The sequence below is a fragment of the Vicugna pacos genome, chromosome 25 (assembly GCF_048564905.1).
Source record: "Vicugna pacos chromosome 25, VicPac4, whole genome shotgun sequence".
NCBI classification, from domain to species: Eukaryota; Metazoa; Chordata; class Mammalia; order Artiodactyla; family Camelidae; genus Vicugna; species Vicugna pacos.
In genome coordinates this window covers 9,111,654-9,133,964 of record NC_133011.1, presented here as the reverse complement: position 1 = coordinate 9,133,964, position 22,311 = coordinate 9,111,654, and the positions used below count along the sequence as shown (strand labels likewise).

Below are 22,311 nucleotides of genomic sequence, written 5' to 3'. Positions count from 1 at the left end.
AGAAGTCAGTCAGACACAAAAGGACAAATATTGTATGATTCTACTTGTATGACATCTAGAAGAGGTAAATTCACTGAGACAGAAAGTAATTTAAAGGCTACCATGGAGGAGTTATTGCTTAATGGGTAGAGAGTTACTATTTGGGGTGATGAAAACATTTTGGAAATAGTGGTGACAGCTGCACAACATTGTCAATGTAATTTATGCTGTCAGTTACACTTAAAAATGGAAAACACTTTGTTATATATGTACTTTACCATAATAAAAAATGAAAAGACTTCCAATGCAATGAACAAGACATTTTACATTTTATAGGCAAACTCTCTCTTAAGAGGAAAAACTTAACACTATACATAAGGTCTTCCTAGTGATGTTCACCTAAGGGCCATGACACTGATATGGATGGTGAAAATAAGTAAGTCATTTAAACTTCTCTCACACATATGGTTAGTCACAAGAATTTCATTCCAAGAAGCCCTGCAATGAAGATTAACTGAAATGAAAGAGCAATTCACTGCGGAAATATTTCCTGTACTAATAAATGACAGTCCAAAGCATTCAGAAGTGCTCAGTACATCAAATGGATGAAAACATCAAATGGATAAAATATTTTAAGACAAATGAGCAAATTTTAAATGCCACTCAAATGCACACCTGGAGGAAAAGCTATGTTTGATTCAGAAAGACTTCCCAGTATAAACATGACTGGACACCTATTTAAGTACTCTTAGCCAGAATGGCTCATCTAGAAAAAACAACATACTGACACTGCTTTATATTCTAGGCCCAATTTCATAACTCAAATAAGAGATGAAGCCTATACCTTTGGTTTGTTTTCTTTTTATTTGTATTTGTGACCAATATTGATATTTTATAGCATTAAATTAAAGTGTGAAACTTTAAATTAAAACAGCACGGAGGATATTAAGAAACTAGACTTAGCTTAGGGTTAGTTAACATGCAGTCGCTATTCAGAGACCAATTAGCTCATATAATTTGAGGATCATTTGTACTTCCTGAACACTTCTATATTACTACAAAGGCACCATAGTCAGATACACTGCTTTACTTCCTGGCGTGTCTGCATGAACACTTCCTATTTTTTCATACAGCATTTTCCCTGCACCTCTCCCCACCTCATCCTAGTCTCTAACCTCTAATACCACTTTTTTCTTTAGGTTTCAGTGAAATTCTGGCCTCACCAATTGTTTACATTTAAATGAAAATAAATAGAAAATTACAGAAGGGGAACATAAAAATATGCTACAAGGAATTTTCAGGAAATCCTAAAAGCTTACTTACCATATTGTCTTTTAAATGAAATTACTGGAACTCATTCTCATTAGTAAAATGAATGCTTTTGTACAATCCAGAGAGATGTTTGTGGAAAATAATATCCTTAATTGTTAGAAAAAAATCAGGATTTTTCATAATAGAGGTATCGTAAGACTCAATTTACTCTTATTTTTATCTAAATACAAAATTTCTGTAGTTTTATTTTAGTGGAAAAGGTTATAAATACTACAACATAATGCTATTTTAAAATTTTAATGTACTAACCCAGACTCTCTTTCCAAAATAACAATAAATCTTCTGTAATAACAATGCCAAACTACTCCTGCTTCCATAGTGTTTTCCCCTATTCTGAGTTGGAAAATCAAAAAGATGGTCTGAAAATTTCAGTGATCTTTTATATCTGTTCCTTTTCTTGTATGGTTATGAGAGAGTGTTACTATGACTCTCAAACTGCTTCTCAGAGAACTATACGGTGTAAAAACGTAGGTTTCTTTTTTAATCTATGTAACTATAATATAAATTATCTAAATATTCAGTAGATTACATATAATAATGATAATGATAATAATAATAATAATAATGATGATGATGATGATAATAATAATAATAATAATAATAGAAGTATATAAAGGTTACTGCCTGTACAATGAATACACAGCCTCTTTCTGGTTAGTAGTTTGTCTCTCATACCATTTGCAATTGCTCAATAAAGATTAATTCTTTATTCTTAAAGAAGATGTATACACACACACACACACCATGGACTACTACTTGGCCATAAAAAAGAATGTAATAATGCCATTTGTAGCAACATGGATGGACCTAGAGATAATCATATTAAGTGAAGTAAGTCAGACAGAAAAAGACAAATATCATATAATATCACTTATATGTGGAATCTAAAAAAAAATGATACAAATGTACTTATTTACAAACCAGAAACAGACTCACAGACATAGAAAACAAACTTGTAGCTGCCAAAAGGGAAAGGGAGTGGATGGACAAATTAGGAGTTTGGGATTAACAGATACACACTACTATATATAAAATAAACAACAAGGACCTACTGTATAGTACAGGGAACTATATTCTATATTTTACAATAATTTATAATGGAAAAGAATCTAAAAAATATATATGATATGTATAACTGAATCACTTTGCTGTACACTTGAAACTAATACATTTTAAATCAACTATACTTGAATAAAAAAAGATGAACTCTTTATTCTTTACCATTCATATATTTCTACAAATGATCTGAAAAGATGAAAATTATATAGTGCTGTCAGATTATAGCATAAGCAGAGAATATTAATTTGACATCTCAAAGTTATTAATTTTATGACAGTCCCTAGCAAATATTAGAATGAAAAGAATAGAAACTGGTGTGTATTGAGAATCTTTAAGTATAATACTACAAATTTATCTCTAGACATCTTGGTAATTAAAAACTATAAATCTCTACATTTTTTTTCGTGTAAAGAAAAAAAAACCTACTACTTTGAATAAAATTTAATTATTGATAGTATTTGGCAGAATATCTTCCCTAATTAAGATCATTTGTCTTTGGAAGACAGAACGAGACAGACTAGGCTCTAAGAAGAAATATAATGGAACTAGATGCTTTTCTTTTGTTACTTATCATCATTGACGATTCAACCTCTGCCTCCTCCACTTAACTAAAAGGAAAAAAGACCCAACGCTCCCCCGCCAACTTTTGCTGTTTTCACGTGGCAAGGTTATTACCTATCCCTCAAATATCCATTCTCTCTCCTTGCTCAAATTCACAGGACACTAATTTATCAGCTGGGCACACCACCTCTCAGCTTCTCTTACAGTGGGATGTAGTCATATGATTAAGTTTTGGCCAATGAGGAGGAAGAGGTAGTGAAATGTGGGACTTCAGAAATCCTATTTTAAACGAAAGGGCACAATCCTCTCCTGATCAGACTTTTATTTAATGAGAGATTACTATGGGACTGACACTCGGCACACAGTTTCTTATAGTTTGAAAGTGAGCCGTTAATAAAGTCTACTATCAAGTTAGGCACTACTACTACCATCTTATACAGAGAAACTGAGATGAACTTGCTCAAGACTTCACAGTTCCTAATGGGTAAAGCTGGGATTTGAACTTTACCATTCAAGTAATGGTAATGCTGTTATCCTATACCATTAACCACTGTGCTGTAAATTCACTCAAAATTGTTAAAGTTCTTCATTCTTTTACAACATGGAGGAAACCAAAAATTTTCAAGTCCCTTTTGGGGGTGGAGGCAGAGGAATAATCAATTCACTTCATTTTAAATTCTAGAATAATTTCAGAGGGCACTGAGAAGCCTGGAAAAAGCCACAGGAGCTCTGATATGTTGGCTAATTTCTTAAAGTAATTTTTAGTTACCTTAGGTACATGGAACCTAACATTTGAGTTTAATAAAATGAAGGACAGAAAGTATAAGCTTTACTAGCAAAAGATCTGAAGTTAAAAAATCTCACATTTCTTATTCTAGTAAGTAATAGAGTCAGAAACATACCCAATACTTTGACATAACTTTTAAAGATTTAGTTGTAAAATCACTATAACATATACATTCTTTATAAAATACACAAAACTGCAAACTACAACCAGCTACCATATTACCAAAGGAAAAAAAAAAGTAAAAAGAAAAAAAGAAAACTAAAGTTCCTAGATGAAAGTTATTTAAAATCAGACTGAAAAAATAATTCTGAAGACAATACCTTCAATATTTGGCTGCGTTTCTTCTGTTTTTGGAACAAAAATTCTGATTACACTTGTGTTGATATAAATCAAAGGCAAATTGCGTGAAGTCAGAGTATGGGTCCTCATGGGCTGACCGGGAGATTTTCTTTTCTCTTTTTGGGTCCTTGGTAGTTTTGCTTGAAATATACTTGCAATGGCATTAAGTAGAGGAAAACAAAGGACAACGTCAAAAGCTTGTGCTGAAAGAAGTATTTCATGAAGAAAATGAGGGGAACCATCTGTTAAACCTTCAGATAACTTATAAAAACTTCTTCGCTCACTTCTTGATGTTAACTTGTGGCGGACATTTTTTGTTACAGCTTTTGTGTATGTCAAAGAGAGAAATCCATGCTGCTGATGAGAGCCATCTAGAAGTTTTGCAGTCGTCTGTTCCAGGAAAAGGAAATCACAATACACACTTCATTAAAAAAGGAAATAAAAAAACCTATTTGAAAGCAGAAAATGATCTCACGTTTTATTATGTCCATACTTCTTAATGAGCACATTACTGATCAATTTTGTAAACAGGGAAAAAGCTCCTAAGACTTTGAATGAACTCAAAGTTACGAATCCTGGGTTGTAGTTCAAGATCTTGAGAGAGGTAATTAACCTCTGTGTGCCTGTTTCTATGATTTTGACATTTTTTGTGACATTCTGAATTTAGAACAGACCACCTCTAGATACATCTTTTCATTCTTAATAATTCTTCATTAAGAGGACCAATATGTTGTTATAATTTGGGTCACAGAGGGGTTGTTTATGCAAGTGAAATTGAAATAAGCATGTTATATATTTCCATTTGTGATCAATAATCTGAATAGAAAAGATAATTGACTTTGACAACACTTATATGAATAAAGTTTTTCATCTGATAATCTTGCTAATTTATGTGAAGACTGAGCCCATAAAAAGAGCCTCATTGAGACTATGCTTTCATATTTGAATCAATCATTTAATGCATGTTTAACAGAAATGGTAACATGACATAAAAATAAAACATCTTTTAGAACTTGCCTATTTTGATTATCATATTGTTTACAAAATCTATCAATCCTCCAAAAGCTCATATTCCTTGTGTTTTATACTGTATTAAATAGTGAAAACTGTATCATTATAAATTTAATATTTTTGACAAAACTTGTCCAATTAACTCATATTCAAATTGTACACTATAAAGAAATTATAGTAAAATAAAGTATTTTTTAAAGAAAGGTAAAATGCATATTTTGTTATTTCTCAACATATGAAAAGGACAGTTCTTGCAAAAAATTTTCCTGGCCCAGTTAATGTACACATAACTCTATTCTGCAAATTACTCAATATAAAATCAGTTAGGTTGTTATATTCCACAGTCCCATCCCTTCTTCCCAAGGCCTGATGAAATTTTTCAAAGTTATTAGGGTCCAAAGAGTGATGCTAAGAGAGGAAGTGAACTGAGGAAGAAGAAGAATGAAATATATTCACACAAACAAGAAAAAAGTGAGCAGCAGCAGAGCAGCAAGGTGTCTGAGCCTGCTATTCCATCACTAGTAACCCTCTGCTTCGTCTTCTTCCTCTCCTGTTGTTGCCTGTCACCCAGCGACATGGTGAGAAGAAAACACAGTGAAATTCAGTTTTCACTGCTAATTTAGTTTTTACCTGGACTTTATAATGAAGAAAGGTGAGATAAAATTTACCTTTGCATACTATCCTTTTTTAAAGTTAATTTTCCTAGCATTAAAAAAAATTTGGAAAGTAGGCATTAAATGGTTGTGCAATATAATTTTTCTTATAACTATTTTGCCCTCGGTGTTTTTTTTTTAACTGTTTCCAATTTTCTCACTGCCTCTTGTCTGATTTCCCTTACCTTTCGCTTTTTACACCCAAAACAAAAGGAAACACAGGAAAACAAGAAAAGTGATACCAGTCTTTTCATCATGCTGCTGAACTGTAGGCAGGAGTGAGTGGAAAAGGGTGGCTGTCAGTGGCCCCAGCGGAAGAGGTCACAGCAACACTCTAGGCATCTCTTCTGGGAAATGGGGGTGGGGGTGGGGATGAGGGTAGTGAGTAGAATCAACCACTAACCTAACTAACCCAACTCAAATTTTCATTAATGGCAACATTTGAATTCTGCAATTAGTATAAAAGGTGTCTCAATGTATAAATGTAGGTATTCTTGAAAGGTAAACTCCCATTGGAGAAAGTTTATTTGCTCAACTTCTGCATTCCTGACTCCCCTAGTAGAAGGGGGAGAAATGAAAGAATGAAAGAATACTACCTGGAATTGAGGTAATATAAATGTTACTTTCACAGAGTAATAATAAATACTTAATAAAATTATAAGCTAGAAAACTGATAATTCAAGAAATCTTAAAAATTTTAAATTTAGAAAAATTGATTAAAAACTTTTAAAGGGAATTAACAGTAATTTTTGCTTTCTTTCATGAATACATATTAAAATTATTAACAGTATTTCTCATGGACACTAACAAACACTCAAAGAGAAGAAAATAAATCTAGACAGAACTTTCACTGACATAAAAGCCACATTTAGGGACATTTCTTTTTTCCAGACAAGACTAGAAAAAATTCAAAAATCAAATCAGAAACTAGCATTTGGCTATGGAAACATAATGTTAAACATTAAGTCTAAGAACAAAATTATTTAAAATATTTGGTTAACTTAAAAAATCTTTTTAAAGATATTTGTCTTAAATCCCTTTTGAGCTACAAAAAGGAAATAAGTACGAGTTTACACATGCTGAGAAACTATCTAATAATGTTCTGATTTAATAAATTCTTAAGAGAATTGATGTTGCCATTATGATAACTCATTCTTAATATTTTAAAATTACACGCATTTTATTAACTTTCACAATGTCACTTAATATGCTTGCAACTTATGTAATATTGTACATCAACTTTACTTCAACTAAAAAACAGAATGTCACTAAAAGAATTAGCTTTATAACATATTCAGATATACTGTATCACTAGGGAAAAGAAAGGATTCTAAACTTCTAAAACCCACTGATATACAGTCTAGTGTTCATCTTCCATCCAGTCAATGACAGATGTACATACAGCCTTGTCCAGATTTTAGAGGCATCAAATAAGGTGCTTGGAGTTAGTTGTGAGAAGGAAATGGCATAGTAATAGGACAAAAAGCAATCTAAGTAAGAATCATAAAAGAAATGACAAAAGCGGTAGGTCAACTCTTGATCATTGATCATTCAATACACGCAGTATTTAACAATCTATTTTGCTTTTCTAATGCTGATAGTAAAATTCGTTTGTATTCACAAAACCAGAATGACAAACAGCATACATAATTAGCTGAGAAACAGATTATTGTGAAAAGCAGCCTATAATTTAAGAATACGTTTTAGTTCTTTTACAAAGTGGGTGGTAAAGGGAAAGATGAAAATCAAGAGTTGACTCTATGGATAGTTCAGTTCCTTCTCTGGGTTCCTGTTAATGGGAGGAGATCTGTAGCACAATTTAAAAACGATTTCTTACAGAAGGAAAGAAGCCAGAGCAATTACTGAAAGGGTCCTGCTTGCTGATGGGTCGAACCAACAAGGTGCGTCTGTTCAGCTTGTCAGTACAGGAAAGGAAGACACCTCCACATTGCCCCAGAGACCAACACTCTTCCCCAAGGCTTGAGGTGACGGACAGGAGCAAAGAAGGTGAAAAGACAAAAGCAATAAAAGCCATAAGCAAAAAAAACCTGGACAATTTTAATTCCGCTCAAGTTTGCACAGGTTTAGGTTTGAGCCACTGCTAGGCATGGCCTCTGTCAGAACCATCTTCTGCAAAAGCATTGTTAACAGAAAAATAATTGCTTTTAGTGTAAATGGCTACTTTCAATTTATAACAAGGACAATTTAACAGGAATTCACTTACGAATGGGAAAAAACATCTAAAAGTCAACATAATACATTAATGACAACGTGTATTAATAAAAGCAATCCTACCTTTGCCTTATTGAAAAATTTACTTAATTGCTAGAACAGGAAAATGGTTACAAAACACAAGCAGCCTAAAAAGATAAATAGCTTCATTTTATAATGTAATTTGGGAAGAAAAGGTCAAAAAATTTACTCGGAGCTCTAATTCTTGTAACCATTAGTCCTACTCATGAAAGAACAAACAAACAGTTTATAATACATTGTTAAAAAAATCATAATTACTAAATGAGTCTCACCACAGGTTTTTCTTTGCACTGTAGAAATACTCCTTCAAAATGTCCTGACTGCCAACCTTCCCCTGGCCTGGAAAACATAAGTTCACCTTATCTGTTCTCTTCAATTTTTCTGAGTTAAAAAATTGAGCATATATAACTATTTCAAGTAGTTATGATGTAAACAACACTATACTGAACTAAAACGTGGATGTGACAATGCAACCAATAGAACAGTTTACGTTAGCACCAAACCCTGGTAGTTCTGCACAGAAGCATCTGTCTTAATGGTAAATTGTATATTTACTTGGCTGATTATTTTTCTCTCTTACCCATGAGATGCTAAGGTCCGTAAGGGCATGTTTATGTCTATTTTTGTTAAATACTATATCCCCAGAGCTTAGCATATTTATTAAATCAATGAATAAGTAATTTATATAAATATCATTAAATTACATAAATTTAAAAGTCATTGATGGCCTAGAACATAAATTGTAATATTCACATAATCAAAAGACACTTTTTCAGCAGTAAAATATAATTCATGTATCACTTACAAAAATCATTTTGACATAGAGATATACCATTCAAAAGGAACTATACAGCTAACCATTCCATTATTAAAAATCAATTAGTGATTCACTGTTACTACAACAAAAACAATTATCATAAGCTTGGTAAGATAATACTAGTATAATATGTCTTAATATATATCCAGCAAAATATTTTGAACTTCACAGATATGACACATTTTTTTTGATTGTGACAGATTTAATAGTAATTGACAAAAATGATATATACAATAAAGAATAAAACTTCAAATACATTTAATATAAAATCAGAAACCCATTAAATAAAAAAGCCTTTGGTTTTTAGGATACATAATGCATCAATAAAGGTACAGAAACATACATGCTTCTGCAGGCACTTAATAAATAACTGTTGAGTGAATAAATATTACGAATCTAGGAAAAAAAGGAATTTCAGGCTGTTTCTATGCCAAAATACTATGAAGTTGAAAATAGAATGCTGTTTAAAAAATAATTTTTAAAAAGTATGTGTGAGTTTTATGGTATATGAATTATATTTCAATTAAAAAATTAGGGTGGTAGCATAAAGCAAAATAAACAAAAAAAGCATCTTTCTTTGGGAAAAATTAACGATAAAATTGCTGTAAAGTTTCATAAAAATATGTAAAACTCTACTTTTGTCCTACCATTATTTATTAGTATAAGCAAATTATATTTGTAAATTATATTTGTTTATGATCTACTTTTGACAGAAATTTATTAAGAAGGAAATATATGGTTCTAGGCACATCTACAACTTGTACATCAATCATCTGTGATATAAGAGAACTCTCCAAAGTGCAAAGGGACATGAGACGTTGCTCCATTTCGATCTATAATTATACTGGTATACGGAGTGGATGGGGAATATACAGTAAAAACCAAAGCCATCCACTGTGTCCCAGGAATCTAAACAAATATACAACATATGTAACAAGTTGTGAGATAATTAGTAGAGGTACCTTCTTTCATTCAGTATAGCTGTGTGGATGTTTATGAACAGATCTGCCCTCTTATAGAACAAAACTTTATTATATTCCATATATGAATGAATACCAAGTAAAATTAACCAATTTATCTGTTAAAAACCCTCTGGGAATATGTACAATATTTTACTAATCAGACCAAAATACAAAAATTCTTATATAGAATTTGTTCAAAGTAAAAATAGCTTTTCCCAATTTCATTATTCATTATTTACCTGCTTCTATAGTGATCAATATTGAAACTTTCTATTTTACATTTCACTTTAGTGTAAACATCCTGGACATCTATGGAAGCACTGAGGTCTTCCAGTTCACTGACCACACAAAGCTCTGCAATAAGAAGCAAACATTAATATCAGTATAGGCCTCATACTCAGTATTAAAACTTTCTATTTCACATATAATATTGGCATAGATATCCTTCAGATCTAAAGTGGGAATGAGACTTTCTGTTCATTAACCACACAAGATACTAAAATAATAAGGAAATTTATATCAATATAGCCCTAATAATTAAGACAGGATACTTATTTCAAGATAAGGGAAATCTCAGTTAATGTTTGAAGTGCTACATCTGGTATCAGTCAACAATCGCTGTAATTCGTTTAGTGATGATCTAATGCATCAATCTGAACAATGGAAAAATTACCTTAGGGTTTTCGGAATGAATTTTAATACAAACAAGACAAGATTTAGGAAATAGAGTCAACATGTTAGTATTACTAGTAGAAATCACTTGAATTAGATCTAATAATGTTTATTTGATAAAAATGACAATGACAGATAAAACTGAGTCTCCAATTTCTTCTGAACAATACTGTCTAATAGTTTATCTTTTCAGTAGAAAAGTAATCCTATACCTGTGCCTTTATTTTCAGGATCTGGAGCAAAGAGCTTTATAGTAATTTTGGGCAGCACCCACTGCATCCACAGACTAACACGTCCACTGGATCCACCAATGTTACTTGTAGTTTGTTCCAAGGTAACAGAATCCGAGAACGGTGAATCATCAACTGCTTGAACAGAATCTCCCTGGGATGAGAAAAAACAACAATACTTTGTAACTTAAATAAAAATAACTGAAAAATTATAATTAAAAACCTGCGATGATTCCTTATAACTCATCCTTATAATATATGCTAATGCTAATCATACAGATGCTTATGCTAATACATAATGACAGTAATATAAACACATACTACTCACATGCTTTTCTTAGTTACAATGTACAGGCATGCCCTTCCAGTTTCCTCTAAACAAATTAGGATCATACTAATGAGTATTTCTTTATCGAGAAGCTATAGTCAAGGACCGTTTGGGCTCTGTTTTTGGAAATAAAGTTTTACTGCCTCACAGTCACATTGACTCATTTATCTACTGCCAATGGCTGCTATTTAGTAGAGTTAAGTAGCTGTCATAGAGGTGCTATGATCCACAAAGCTTAAAATATTACTGTCTTGCCATTTATTAAAAATGTTGCCTACCCTTGCTATGGAATACTAATGTCTGACTCTACAAGAACCATAGCAAAACATAAGTAGCATGATTTAAGAAACAGCAAGACATTCATCATGCTTCACATATGTTACTATAGAGACTTTTAAAAGTTAATAGATTTGATGATAGATTTTTCAAATGATTTATATGATTAAAAGTGTCTTAATTAGAGGAACAGAGCATGAGCTTATTCAAGTCAACAAATACACACTGAATTCTGGATATGTGAAAGGCCCTAAATTTGGTACTAACAAACTTTCTGTAAAAGATTTGTTGGGTTTTTTCTTTTCAGCAGCTGAAAAACAAATCCTAGTTTGGAGGTGAACAGCTTCAGTCTCAAAGGCAGGAAGAGATGGTGCCAGAAACAGTGATCACTCACTCATGCACTCCACCCTTTTAGGATTAGCTACCAAGTATTTGGTTTTTTAAAATCCCAACTTTGCTGTACATCTAAAACCATCAAAAAAAAAAAAGCTTGAGAGCCTAAACCCATTTTCTGTGAGCTGATCACCTATACTCTAGCATGCTTATTTAAATATTAGTTATATGTGCTGAAGCTCAGTCTGATAGGCAGCCTGGTATATGAGGTTAAGGACTTCAGATACTGTAATTAATTTAACCTCTCAATTTGTTCCCTCATCTGCAAAATGGTTATTATAATTATATTTATTATATAATAATAATATATATCTTACTTAAGATTAAGGAAGAACACAAATATAAAGTGACAATTTATAATATACAATTCATAAATGGTATGTATAGTAATCACTATCAAGCTTAGCTACTACTTAGAAATTGTTACTCTCTGCCCTGTAGAATTTGGTATCCTATACCCTACACCCTCTTGCCTTTCTCATTCTGTCACCTTTCTAACTTCAGGACATTTTCCTTTGCCATATATGTTCAACTTGTAACACTCACCTGTTGCTTTGAGTGTTTCAAACAAAATGTTCATCTCCTATGCTAAGGATTCATAACCAGTAGCCAACTACCAGACAAAACAGCCTTTAAGGTTTAATAGAAGAAAATACAACATGGTCAGTACCCTGTTTCCTTGGATAGTTTCTCAGATCAGAACCCATTTACCTCCCAGTCAAGGCATTAGACTGGCACCTAAAGAGCAAGGAAGATAGGAAAACCTCACACAAAACAAAACCAAAAAACCCTACTCTCGCTAGTACAGACATGCCATCTCTGCAGGCATATTCAGTTCTATATGAAGTTTTTACCCTGACCTCACTTTTACAGCATCTTTCAACCAGAAGAAAACTCAGTTTCCTTGAATCCCCAGAAGAGATCAAACAAGGAAGATTTTCACAAAACTACAGGGAAGTGTTTAGTGTTGGAATACTTAAGGACCAAGCACAGCAAAGCAATAGTGTCTTGCAATTCAGTGTGACACAAAATTAGACTTAAATCTGAATATAGTATAGTCATCCTTCCTTCCAATTACACCAAACAAAGCAAATAGCTTACTGTTTGGGATGTTTTTATATAAATGCTTCTCTAAAACATAAGTGGTCCTAAATCTGCTATAATTGAAATTCTTAGAATTTGAGAAGCTATACAAAAATTTAGGGTTTTGCAAAAAGACAGCCTATGGAATGGGTGAAAATATTTGCAAAAGATGCAACCAACAAGGGATTAATTTACAAAATATACAAACAGCTCATATGGCTCTGTATCAGAAAAACAAACAACCCATGCAAAAAATGAGCAGAAGGCCTAAACAGAGATTTCTCCAATGAAAACAAACAGATGGCCAATAGGCATGTGAAAAGATACTCAACATCATTTAATTATTAGAGAAGTGCAAATCAAAATTGTAATGAGGTATCACCTCACACCAGTCAGAATATCCACTATCAAAAGTCTACAAATAATAAATGCTAGAGAAAGTGTGGAGAAAAGGCAACCTTCCTACATTGTTGGTAACGTAAACTGGTACAGACACTATGGAGAACAGTATGGAGGTTCCTTAGAAAACTAGAGTTATCATATGATTCCAGGAATCTGGAAAAGATGAAAACTCTTATTTGAAAAGATACATGTACACTAATGTTCATAGCAGTGCTATTTACAATAACCAAGACATGGAAGCAACCTAAATGTCCAAACAGATGAATAAAGAAGAATAAAGAACATACATATACACATAATAGAATATTACTCAACCATAAAAAAGAATGAATTATGTCATTTGCAGCAACTTGGATGGACCTAGAGATTATCACACTACATGAAGTCAGTCAGAGAAATGTATATGTGGAATCTAGAAAAATTAGACAAACGAACATATTTCCAAACCAGAAATAGACTCACAGATGTAGAAAACAAACTTATGGTTAACAAAGGGGAAAGTGGGAGGAAGGGATAAATTAGGAATTTGGGATTAACAGATATATACTACTATATATAAAATAGATAAACAACAAGGACCTACTGTATAGCACAGGGAACTATATTCAATATCTTGTAGTAACCTACAATGGAAAATAATCCGAAGAAGAATATATGTATATATCAAACTGAAACACTTTGCTATATACCTGCAACACTGTAAATCAACTATACTTCAATTTAAAAAATACAGCTAAAAAATTCAAGTTTTTAAATAAGTGTCTAAAGTAAAACAGTATCTAATGAAAAGCAAAAACTAATCCCAGAAAAAGATATATTTTACAAAGTTAAATTTAATAAAAGTAATAAACATAATGTGTCAGTATGCCTTTCTCTACAGACTGGTTCTTAGAGCATTTACAAATTAAATTCTCTCTCCAAGAGTGAGAAGAACATCATAATCCCGAGAATGGGAATTGCAGGGCAAAGGGCACCTCACATCAATGGAGGCCTTGATTTTTAACACTACTCAGTAGTAATGCTAAGAAAACTGTGGCTCAAATTTAATAAGTAAGGACTCCTGAGAAAAAGTTTTGCTCTCCTTCTTCATATAGTTTCAATTTTCATTTTGGATTTACAACATTTGGGTGGTACTATTAAACATGTTTCTGCATTAATTTTCTGCTCTATTTCTAAATCTATAGCAAAAACTGAGCCAGAACTAGAGATGCTGAACTATTTTCCCACACCTCTTCATGCCAAGTTCTAAAATACACAATTCAATTCTTTCACCATTTTGTCACAAATTGACCAAAATACTGAGTTTATTTTGCTAACTGAATTTATCTTTGTTCATCTGGAAGAGCAAATACTTCAACCCTTTATCCTTGGCCTGCTTCAGAGCTCAGGGATGATCATACTTTTGGCCATATTACTCCCCCTTATCAAAACAACTCCAGGGTTCTTGTTCAGTCACTAAACTTCCCAAAGGGCTAAACACTTCCACGACTGTTTGTACTTAAGTCAACAGTAACAAGTGGCCTGCTGTGGCTTCCACTACCTTTGCTCTCCCTATTTTAATGTGAAGAGTGGGAAAAATAAAGAACTGTTTTTAAGCTCAGTACTTAAGTCTCTCACTCATATTTCCCCCTCTACTATCACTCAGATTGATATTCAGGAAGCTAGAGATTTACCCACTGAAAAGTATGTTGCTCCCTATCAACATGTCAACATAAGAAGAATTATTCATAGTTTAAAGTATCCATCATCCAAGGATCATATAAACAAATACTTCTCTTCTACTTAACACAAACAATTGGTAAGAGTGTGCTTTTTAAAACTAGATCCATTTACAGTGAGTTCTTTACAGTCAAAATAATTTTAAAATAATGGTTTTGACCCAACTCAGCAAGAAATAGCAAGAAATACCTTAAACAGTAAATGTTTTAAAATTTCATGAACTTTTTGAGTGCAAGTATTAATAAGAAATTTTTAAAAATCAAAACTGCATTTTAAAAGTGGTCCCCAGATCCATAATTGACATAAGTAGGCGCAACAAATGTAAGGTGACCTCAGATTAACAGGTTATATTTATACAATAAAACTATTTGAATTTTAAAAAATAAGCCAATAATCGAGAAACCAGAGGCATCTTCTGGTATGACGACTTTGAAATAAGAAAATAACAAACAAAATGTTTTGTTGATTTGTATGTGGAGGCTAAGCAGTACCTGCTTTGATGTATGTATTATCTTGGTTCTTTCAACAGCTACTCAGTTGATGAGATAATGATCTAAATGCTAAGATTCCTACATTTTGAATAAAAGTTTCTCTCTAAATGCTGATGATAAAACCATTTAAAGATAAATATTTCATGAAATAAGTCTATTTTCAGGAACAGATATAAAATTATTATGAGACGTTCTTAAAATAGAAATTGAGTAAAAAAGTTCAAACTAAATTTATTTTCTATAACGATGTCTGGAATAACAGATTGAGGTCGATTACTGCTTAGGTTAACTGCACTTAATACATAAGTGAGTAACAACTTTTTATAATTGAAAAAATGGCAGCTTTGCTACAGCAGTTGCTGTCAAGTAACTTCCGTTTTTCTTTTTTTGGAGATATAACTGACATTTAACATTATAATAGTTTCAGGTATACAACATAATGATTTGATATTTACATACATAGTGAAATAATCACAGTATGGTCTAGTTAACATCCATTGCCACACACAGTTACAAATTATTTTTTCTTGTGAGGTGAACTTTCAAGATCTATTTTCTTACAACTTTCAAATATACAGTACAGTATTATTACAGTCACCATGGTGTACATTACATCACTAGGACTTATTTATTTTATAACTGGAAGTTTGTACCTTTTTGACCACCTTCACTCATTTTGTCCCCTCCACCCCAAATTTTCCCTTTATATTTAACTAAAATAAATGCATTCTAAATAACTATTAGAAACTAAGAAATGAACCACTTCATGCTGGATTTTTTTTCCTGAAAATAAATTTTTTTATCTTAATTGAAGTATAGTTGATGCACAGTAGTATATTAATTTTAGGTGTATAATATAGTGATTCAATATTTTTACAGATAATATTCCATCTAAAGTTGTTATAAAATATTGGCTATATTCCCTGTGCTGTACAATATATCTCATGCTGGATTTTTCTGAGAACTCGGCTGCTAAAGCAATTTCAACTCCTAGATCAATAAAACATGGAATTCAAATTTTGCCATGATCCTAAGCTTCCAACATGTGTGTTTAATCTGTCAATTTTTAATTTAGGTTGAACTATAAAACAATACTCTAGCATTCATTCAGCATTTTAGATTTTTCTAAAGCTTTAAAATTATTTCTTATAACAATACTGTGAATAAGGATGACATTATCAAAGATCTTACATGTGTACACATGAGAAAGCTTCATCAATACAATATAGCTATCCATAATAACTGTCCTTTCTGTATCCCCTTTATGGAAAGTATTGAAAATGCACAAGAGAGAAATATCATTTTACATAACTACAACAGCCTCCAAAAGAGTTACAGTTTATGTATTTACCCTATAAGGGAAGTATGTGAGTGTGCATGTATTTGTATATTGTGTGTATGTTTGCTTTGTTTACTTGTTATGTAAATGAAATCATGAAAATGTTAGTGCTTTTAAAGGTAGTTTTTATTGTTGGATTGTCTTGTAAGCAAAATGGCATAAATATTTCAATTAAAATAATTATATAATGTTTCACTTTCCTGAACAACTGATGGGACACAAACTTTTGACAATTTTAACTAGCCAAAATACAATGGAGTATGTTCTTCAAGTCTACGGGTAAAGTCTTATTTATCTTTGAGTCCATGTCAGCAATTTGTGCGCCAGAGACACATTGGGTACAGCAAAAATTTTGCTCCCCATTCCATGTAATACAGAATTTTCTCTGGGAAACAGCAATGTAATTATAGGCTAAATTTCCCAGGCTACTTATGTATCATGTGTATACACACATCCATCCCCCAACTTAAATACTATAAATTCCTCTAAGCATAAAGGACTGTGCCTTGCATGGTTAATTAAAAAAAAAGGTGACTATTATTATGCTAAGTACCCAATTAAAAAAATTAGAAAAGCAACAGAATAAACCCAAGAAAAAAGCAGTATCTATTTTAGCCTGGGTAGTAGAAAACAGTTACCCTTGAGACTTTTTAAACACAACTCTAAGTTACAAGTAGGTTTGAGGGCTTGGTCTCATACTACCGAATGTTTCAAGAAATGTCTATGAAATTAATAGCAAAGGGGCCCCAGGTTAGTGATAGCCTTTGGAGTTTCTCAGAGAAGGAAACACATAAAATCTCTGTTGGGGAACAGGCTCCCGACCACTATGTAAGAGCCTCATAAAGTCCCACTAGTGAAGAACTCCCAGCAGAAGAGTACATAACACATACGGCAACGGTGTAAGAGCAAGAGTTAAGAATAAAATAAACAGCAAGATTAGATTCTCAAGAAATTCAGATAACAGATCTGATAAATAATATAAAAGAATTATGTTTAAAACAACAGAAGACATGAAAACAAACTGAAAAAAAACCTCATTATACAGTTTTATGAATTTACATCAAAATATATTTGTAGTGACAATGAATCTATACATCTTGTACCACACCATAATCAATCAGGTTCAATTTTATCATAAATGAGGTAATATTTCCAAATCATTAAACATCCATATATTCAAGAACAATGTGTTTAAAGTCTGCTCTGTACCAAACAATAGTGCTGGATACTGAGTAGGTTCTGGTTGCTTAAACTAGGGTTATTCTCAGATACTAAAAATAATAGTAGAAAGTTTGTATTTCACATCCAGGATGTCACTGAAACAATATAATCATTATTTGACATCCATACTTCTTAGTCAGTGTAAGTCTCCCAGTCTAAATCATCTTACTTCTAACGTATAATGTTTGTTTGACTTAACACTTACTTTAGATGAAAAAATTGCATAAAAAGTATAGCTAATATGGAAACAGAAAAAGCAACAAAGGGTCATTTATTCAATATGTCTTTTGCTATCTGAACAAAATCTGTTTGTTGAAACACGCTAGAAGGTTTCCTTCAAACAAAATGACTGTCAAAAGAGAAAATTACGTTCAACTTGAAAATACTATCCAATATTTAAAAAGCTGAGTGAAATATTTATTCAACATATTACTGGAAGCCTAGCCAGAGCAATTAACAAGAAAAAGAAGTAAAAGGCAGCTAAACCAGAAAAGAAGAAGTAAAATTATCTGTTTGCAGACAACATGACCTTATATGCAGAAAACCCTAAAGATTTCACACACACACACACACACACACACACACACACACACACACACATATAAAACACCTGTTAGAACTAATAAACAAATTCACCAAAGCTGCAGGATACAAAACCTACACACAAAATCATCTTTCTATACAGTTACAGTGAACAATCAGGAAAAGAAATTAATAAAACAATTCTATTTATAATCAAAAAGAATAAAATAAACCAAGGAAGTGAAAGACTTATATACTGAAAACTATAAAATATTGCTAAAAGAAATGAAAAAAGACATAAATAAATGGAAAAAATGCCCCATGTTCATGGATCTTGATGTTAAAATGGGAAGTTATTGTTTAACAGGTACCAAATTTCAGTTAAGAAAAATAAAGTTTTGAAGATGGTTGATGGTGATGTAAATGTACTTAATGCCACAGAATGGTACACTTAAAAATGGTTAAAATGGAAATTTTATGTTCTGTATGTTTTACCACAATAGAAGAACTGACATAAAAAAATTAACTGGGACACCTTTGTCTTTTTATTAAACTCTCTTAAAACTGCCCAATTTGAGAATGCCATCTTTTTTAACAGCCAAACTTGAAATAAGAAGAGGCAAATCTCAAGATGTCAGAAATGAAGAGGAAACACAAAGTCAGGGTAATGACTGGGAACTGAGTCTATGGTGGTAAATGGAAGTCTCAAACTCAGGTAAAGGGAAAGGTCTAGGGGTTTAAGCAATGCCATTTTAACACTCCTTCAGGGACTGGAAAAAGCTAAGAGTCTGAGTTGGAGCCATTTGCATAAAGCCTCGCACCAAAAAGAGCTGCTTCTTCAGTAAAAACAGACAATCCACACGAGGCTTCCCAGACTGAAGAAATGTCATGAATGGTTTCCATATGGGGCACCAAAGTGGGGCAGGAACAAGGAACAAAAACCACCAACCTCTCACTTCTATTACCCTCCGATCTCCTGTCTGTATCACCCACTGACTAAACCAAATGGATAAGAAATAGCTAAAAGGGCATTTACCAAAGGGAATTAAAAAAAAAAAAAAAGGAATTGAGAAAAATGCCCTAGAGAGAAAACACAAAGAGCTAAAAGAGTAGGGGAAAAAGGGGGAAAACAGAAAAGAAAAAACAAAATAAAAATGCAAACAAAAAACAAACAGTGGTTCAAAGACTTGGAGAGGGAATATGAGAAGTTCTAGAAAGAGAAACTAAGGAGAATGTAGAAGTATTTTGTCAAGTGACAATGAGTGTTTTAGAATTGAAGAGAACTATTCCACAAAACTCAAGTGTTGAGCAGGACAAAGGAGAAAAAACACATCTGCACTTGGTGGCAACAGTTTACTTTAAAAAGGAAGATTTACCAATGGATTAAGTCCTAGAATTCATATGATAATACATCTTAGGGACTCTAAAGTCACAATGCAAAAGTTTTCATTTCAGCCTTGCCACTTATCTGTATGATCTCAAACAAATCACTCAACCTCAGGAGCCACAAATTCTTCACTGTAAAAGGTAAGTAATACTACCAACCTCATAATATGGGTTTGAAAATTAAAAGAGATTATGCTTATAAGGTGCTCAGTTTAGTGGATACTCGAAAAACTTTTCATTTTCTTCTTAGCCCTGGCTGCATGAAGAAGACTGTCACACTAAGGACACAGTATACCACAGCAGCCCTATGCTGTTATAATGCTATTTTGTTAAAACTTGGGGGAGGCAGGAGAAGCAATTTTACTTAAATCCATCAACATCAACACCTTTTACTGCGGCAGTAACAAAAGTGTTAGGAATATATTTATCAAAGAAATACTATCACTCAGAACTTCCTAACTAGTGTGCTGTGACACCATGGGCATGTCTATGCTGAGACACAGGTCTCATGGCCCTCAGAGTTTGTGGGGAAGGGCTGGGGTGAATCAAGCTCTCAATGACTTAGAGCTTCTCCTGATTACTCCAGGTAGAAATATCATTTTCTATCTATGCAATGTCATGAAAAGGGTAGGGAAGTTACTGCTACAATTAACCACAAAATAGATACAGTATATGTAAATCTGTATATAGAGAGTACTGTTGCTTACATGATGCTATTATCCAGAGAGTGTCTTATAATCACAAGATTACTAGGACAATGATTAGCAAGAGAAGCAAAGGGAGGCCAGGGATGCCAGGTCTGAAAAGTCATAAAGGCTTCTGAACAGATTAAAAGAAAATATATGTGTGTCTCTCCACATTGTCTTCCTTAGCACCATTCATTAAATAGTTTCTCCAGTGAGAGAACAGGGTTGTATCACCATTCAGTCAAGTAAAAATTTAAATATATAGGCAAATTCACCAAAGTTACAGAACATTTTAAAATGGAATTCAAAGGATCATAGTAACATATCTACCATGTTAGAACTCAAAATAAAAAGAATGAGAATTACAAAGGTCATTACCCACAGTTCTAGCAGCACTATAAACAAAAGAAAATGAGAAATCAAAGTCTGGGCACAAATTCTGAATTCTGCAACAACTAAACAACCACAGATTTAGTCACAGATGAAGCAATCACACACAAAGGAGAAGACAGTGACTATGTTTTCTGATGCCATCATTTACTAATTCTCAAAGAGGTTAACTTCAACTCAGATGAATACATAGTTAATCTTGATCTCCACATAATTATTTTCTTGAGAGCAAGCAGACAAATTATACATGAAATATTCAATATATGAACACCTCCTTCTAAGTTGTAAAGTTAAATCCAAGCCTTAACGTTGACTATCATATCATAACAGTCTTCACAAAAATCTTCTTGCTCCTTACAGAAAACAAACCAGTGAAATTACTTTAAGATACTTCTCAGGGAACAAGGTTCCCAAGTGACTGTGAGTTTCAAATCCATATCGAACTACTAGTCATCACTCACTTCTTTTCTTGCCCACACTATGTAAACAAAGTGGGTACATTTTGAAACTATTTACCACATTTCCCCCCATAACTCTTGTTACCTTTTGTAAGCTGCTTTACATGGTCTCTCTTGAATATTAATGTGAATCTTTTGCATTAAGATTCTTTCATTTTCAGATCTTTTTAAATCAGATCAGATTAAATCCATAGTTGACAAAAAACTAACAAATCCACTAGAAACGTTATCATTTATTTCTATAATCCAATTAGAAAAAATTCTCAACGTTCCAATTTTAAATTAGTTGCAGTCATAGAAGGAACTTATTATTAAAAGCAGAATTAAGTGATTGAGAAAATCCTCTCCCTTTGTTAATCTCTTCCTTTCGCTAATGAAGACATCATTCTTCCAGTCTACTCTATTTATTATATACCTACTAAAGCAAAACTATTACCAATGTCTTACACATTTCTTAAGATCCATTTCAAATGTTACTTCCTCTGCAAAATACCTCTGTAGACTGAATTTGAAATCATTTCTCTATAATTGCAGAGTATGATTATCTCTATTACATCTTATATCATGGTCACCATGTCCTCTTTATAATTTGTAGAGCACCACTCAAACTGTACTTTGTGTGAATGGCAGTCCCTAGATGTATGACCAACAGGTATGATCATTCCTGTTGGAGCCCTGTCTTTTCTGGACCTGCAGTGTTTTTTAAGTAACTCTTTCTAAAAGACCACTCCCAAGATAGGCAGTCATGTTCATATTACCATCACAATTAATACAATACTTAGCCAAGAACTGTTTAGTGGAACACTCTCCCTCCTGCCACGGAAACATCCAGAAGATTTAACTTAATTCATAATTTCACTTGTACTAGCCTTGTCTAGCACTTTAACACCCTGAGCTTTGATTACTCTACCAAAGTATTTTACTACGTGTATTTTGTGCAATGTTAACATATAGTGTATGAA

At 32.6% G+C, this 22,311-nt stretch overlaps 1 protein-coding gene across 5 annotated transcripts in view; it reads right to left on the bottom strand.

The window, feature by feature from the left end:
* VPS13B (vacuolar protein sorting 13 homolog B) overlaps positions 1 to 22,311 on the bottom strand; it is a 625,623-nt gene that overhangs the window by 297,211 nt on the left and 306,101 nt on the right. For 4 of the 5 annotated variants that reach the window (XM_072949529.1, XM_072949532.1, XM_072949531.1 and 1 more), the window contains exons 26-29: positions 10,638 to 10,809; positions 9,993 to 10,107; positions 7,559 to 7,700; positions 4,039 to 4,447 (exon numbers count right to left, since the gene is read on the bottom strand). In XM_072949529.1, the coding sequence (XP_072805630.1) occupies positions 4,039 to 4,447; positions 7,559 to 7,700; positions 9,993 to 10,107; positions 10,638 to 10,809 (838 nt within the window). Of the gene's footprint in view, positions 1 to 4,038; positions 4,448 to 7,558; positions 7,701 to 8,246; positions 8,314 to 9,992; positions 10,108 to 10,637; positions 10,810 to 22,311 lie in introns of all 5 variants that reach the window. The other variant, XM_072949533.1, reaches the window with a different exon arrangement.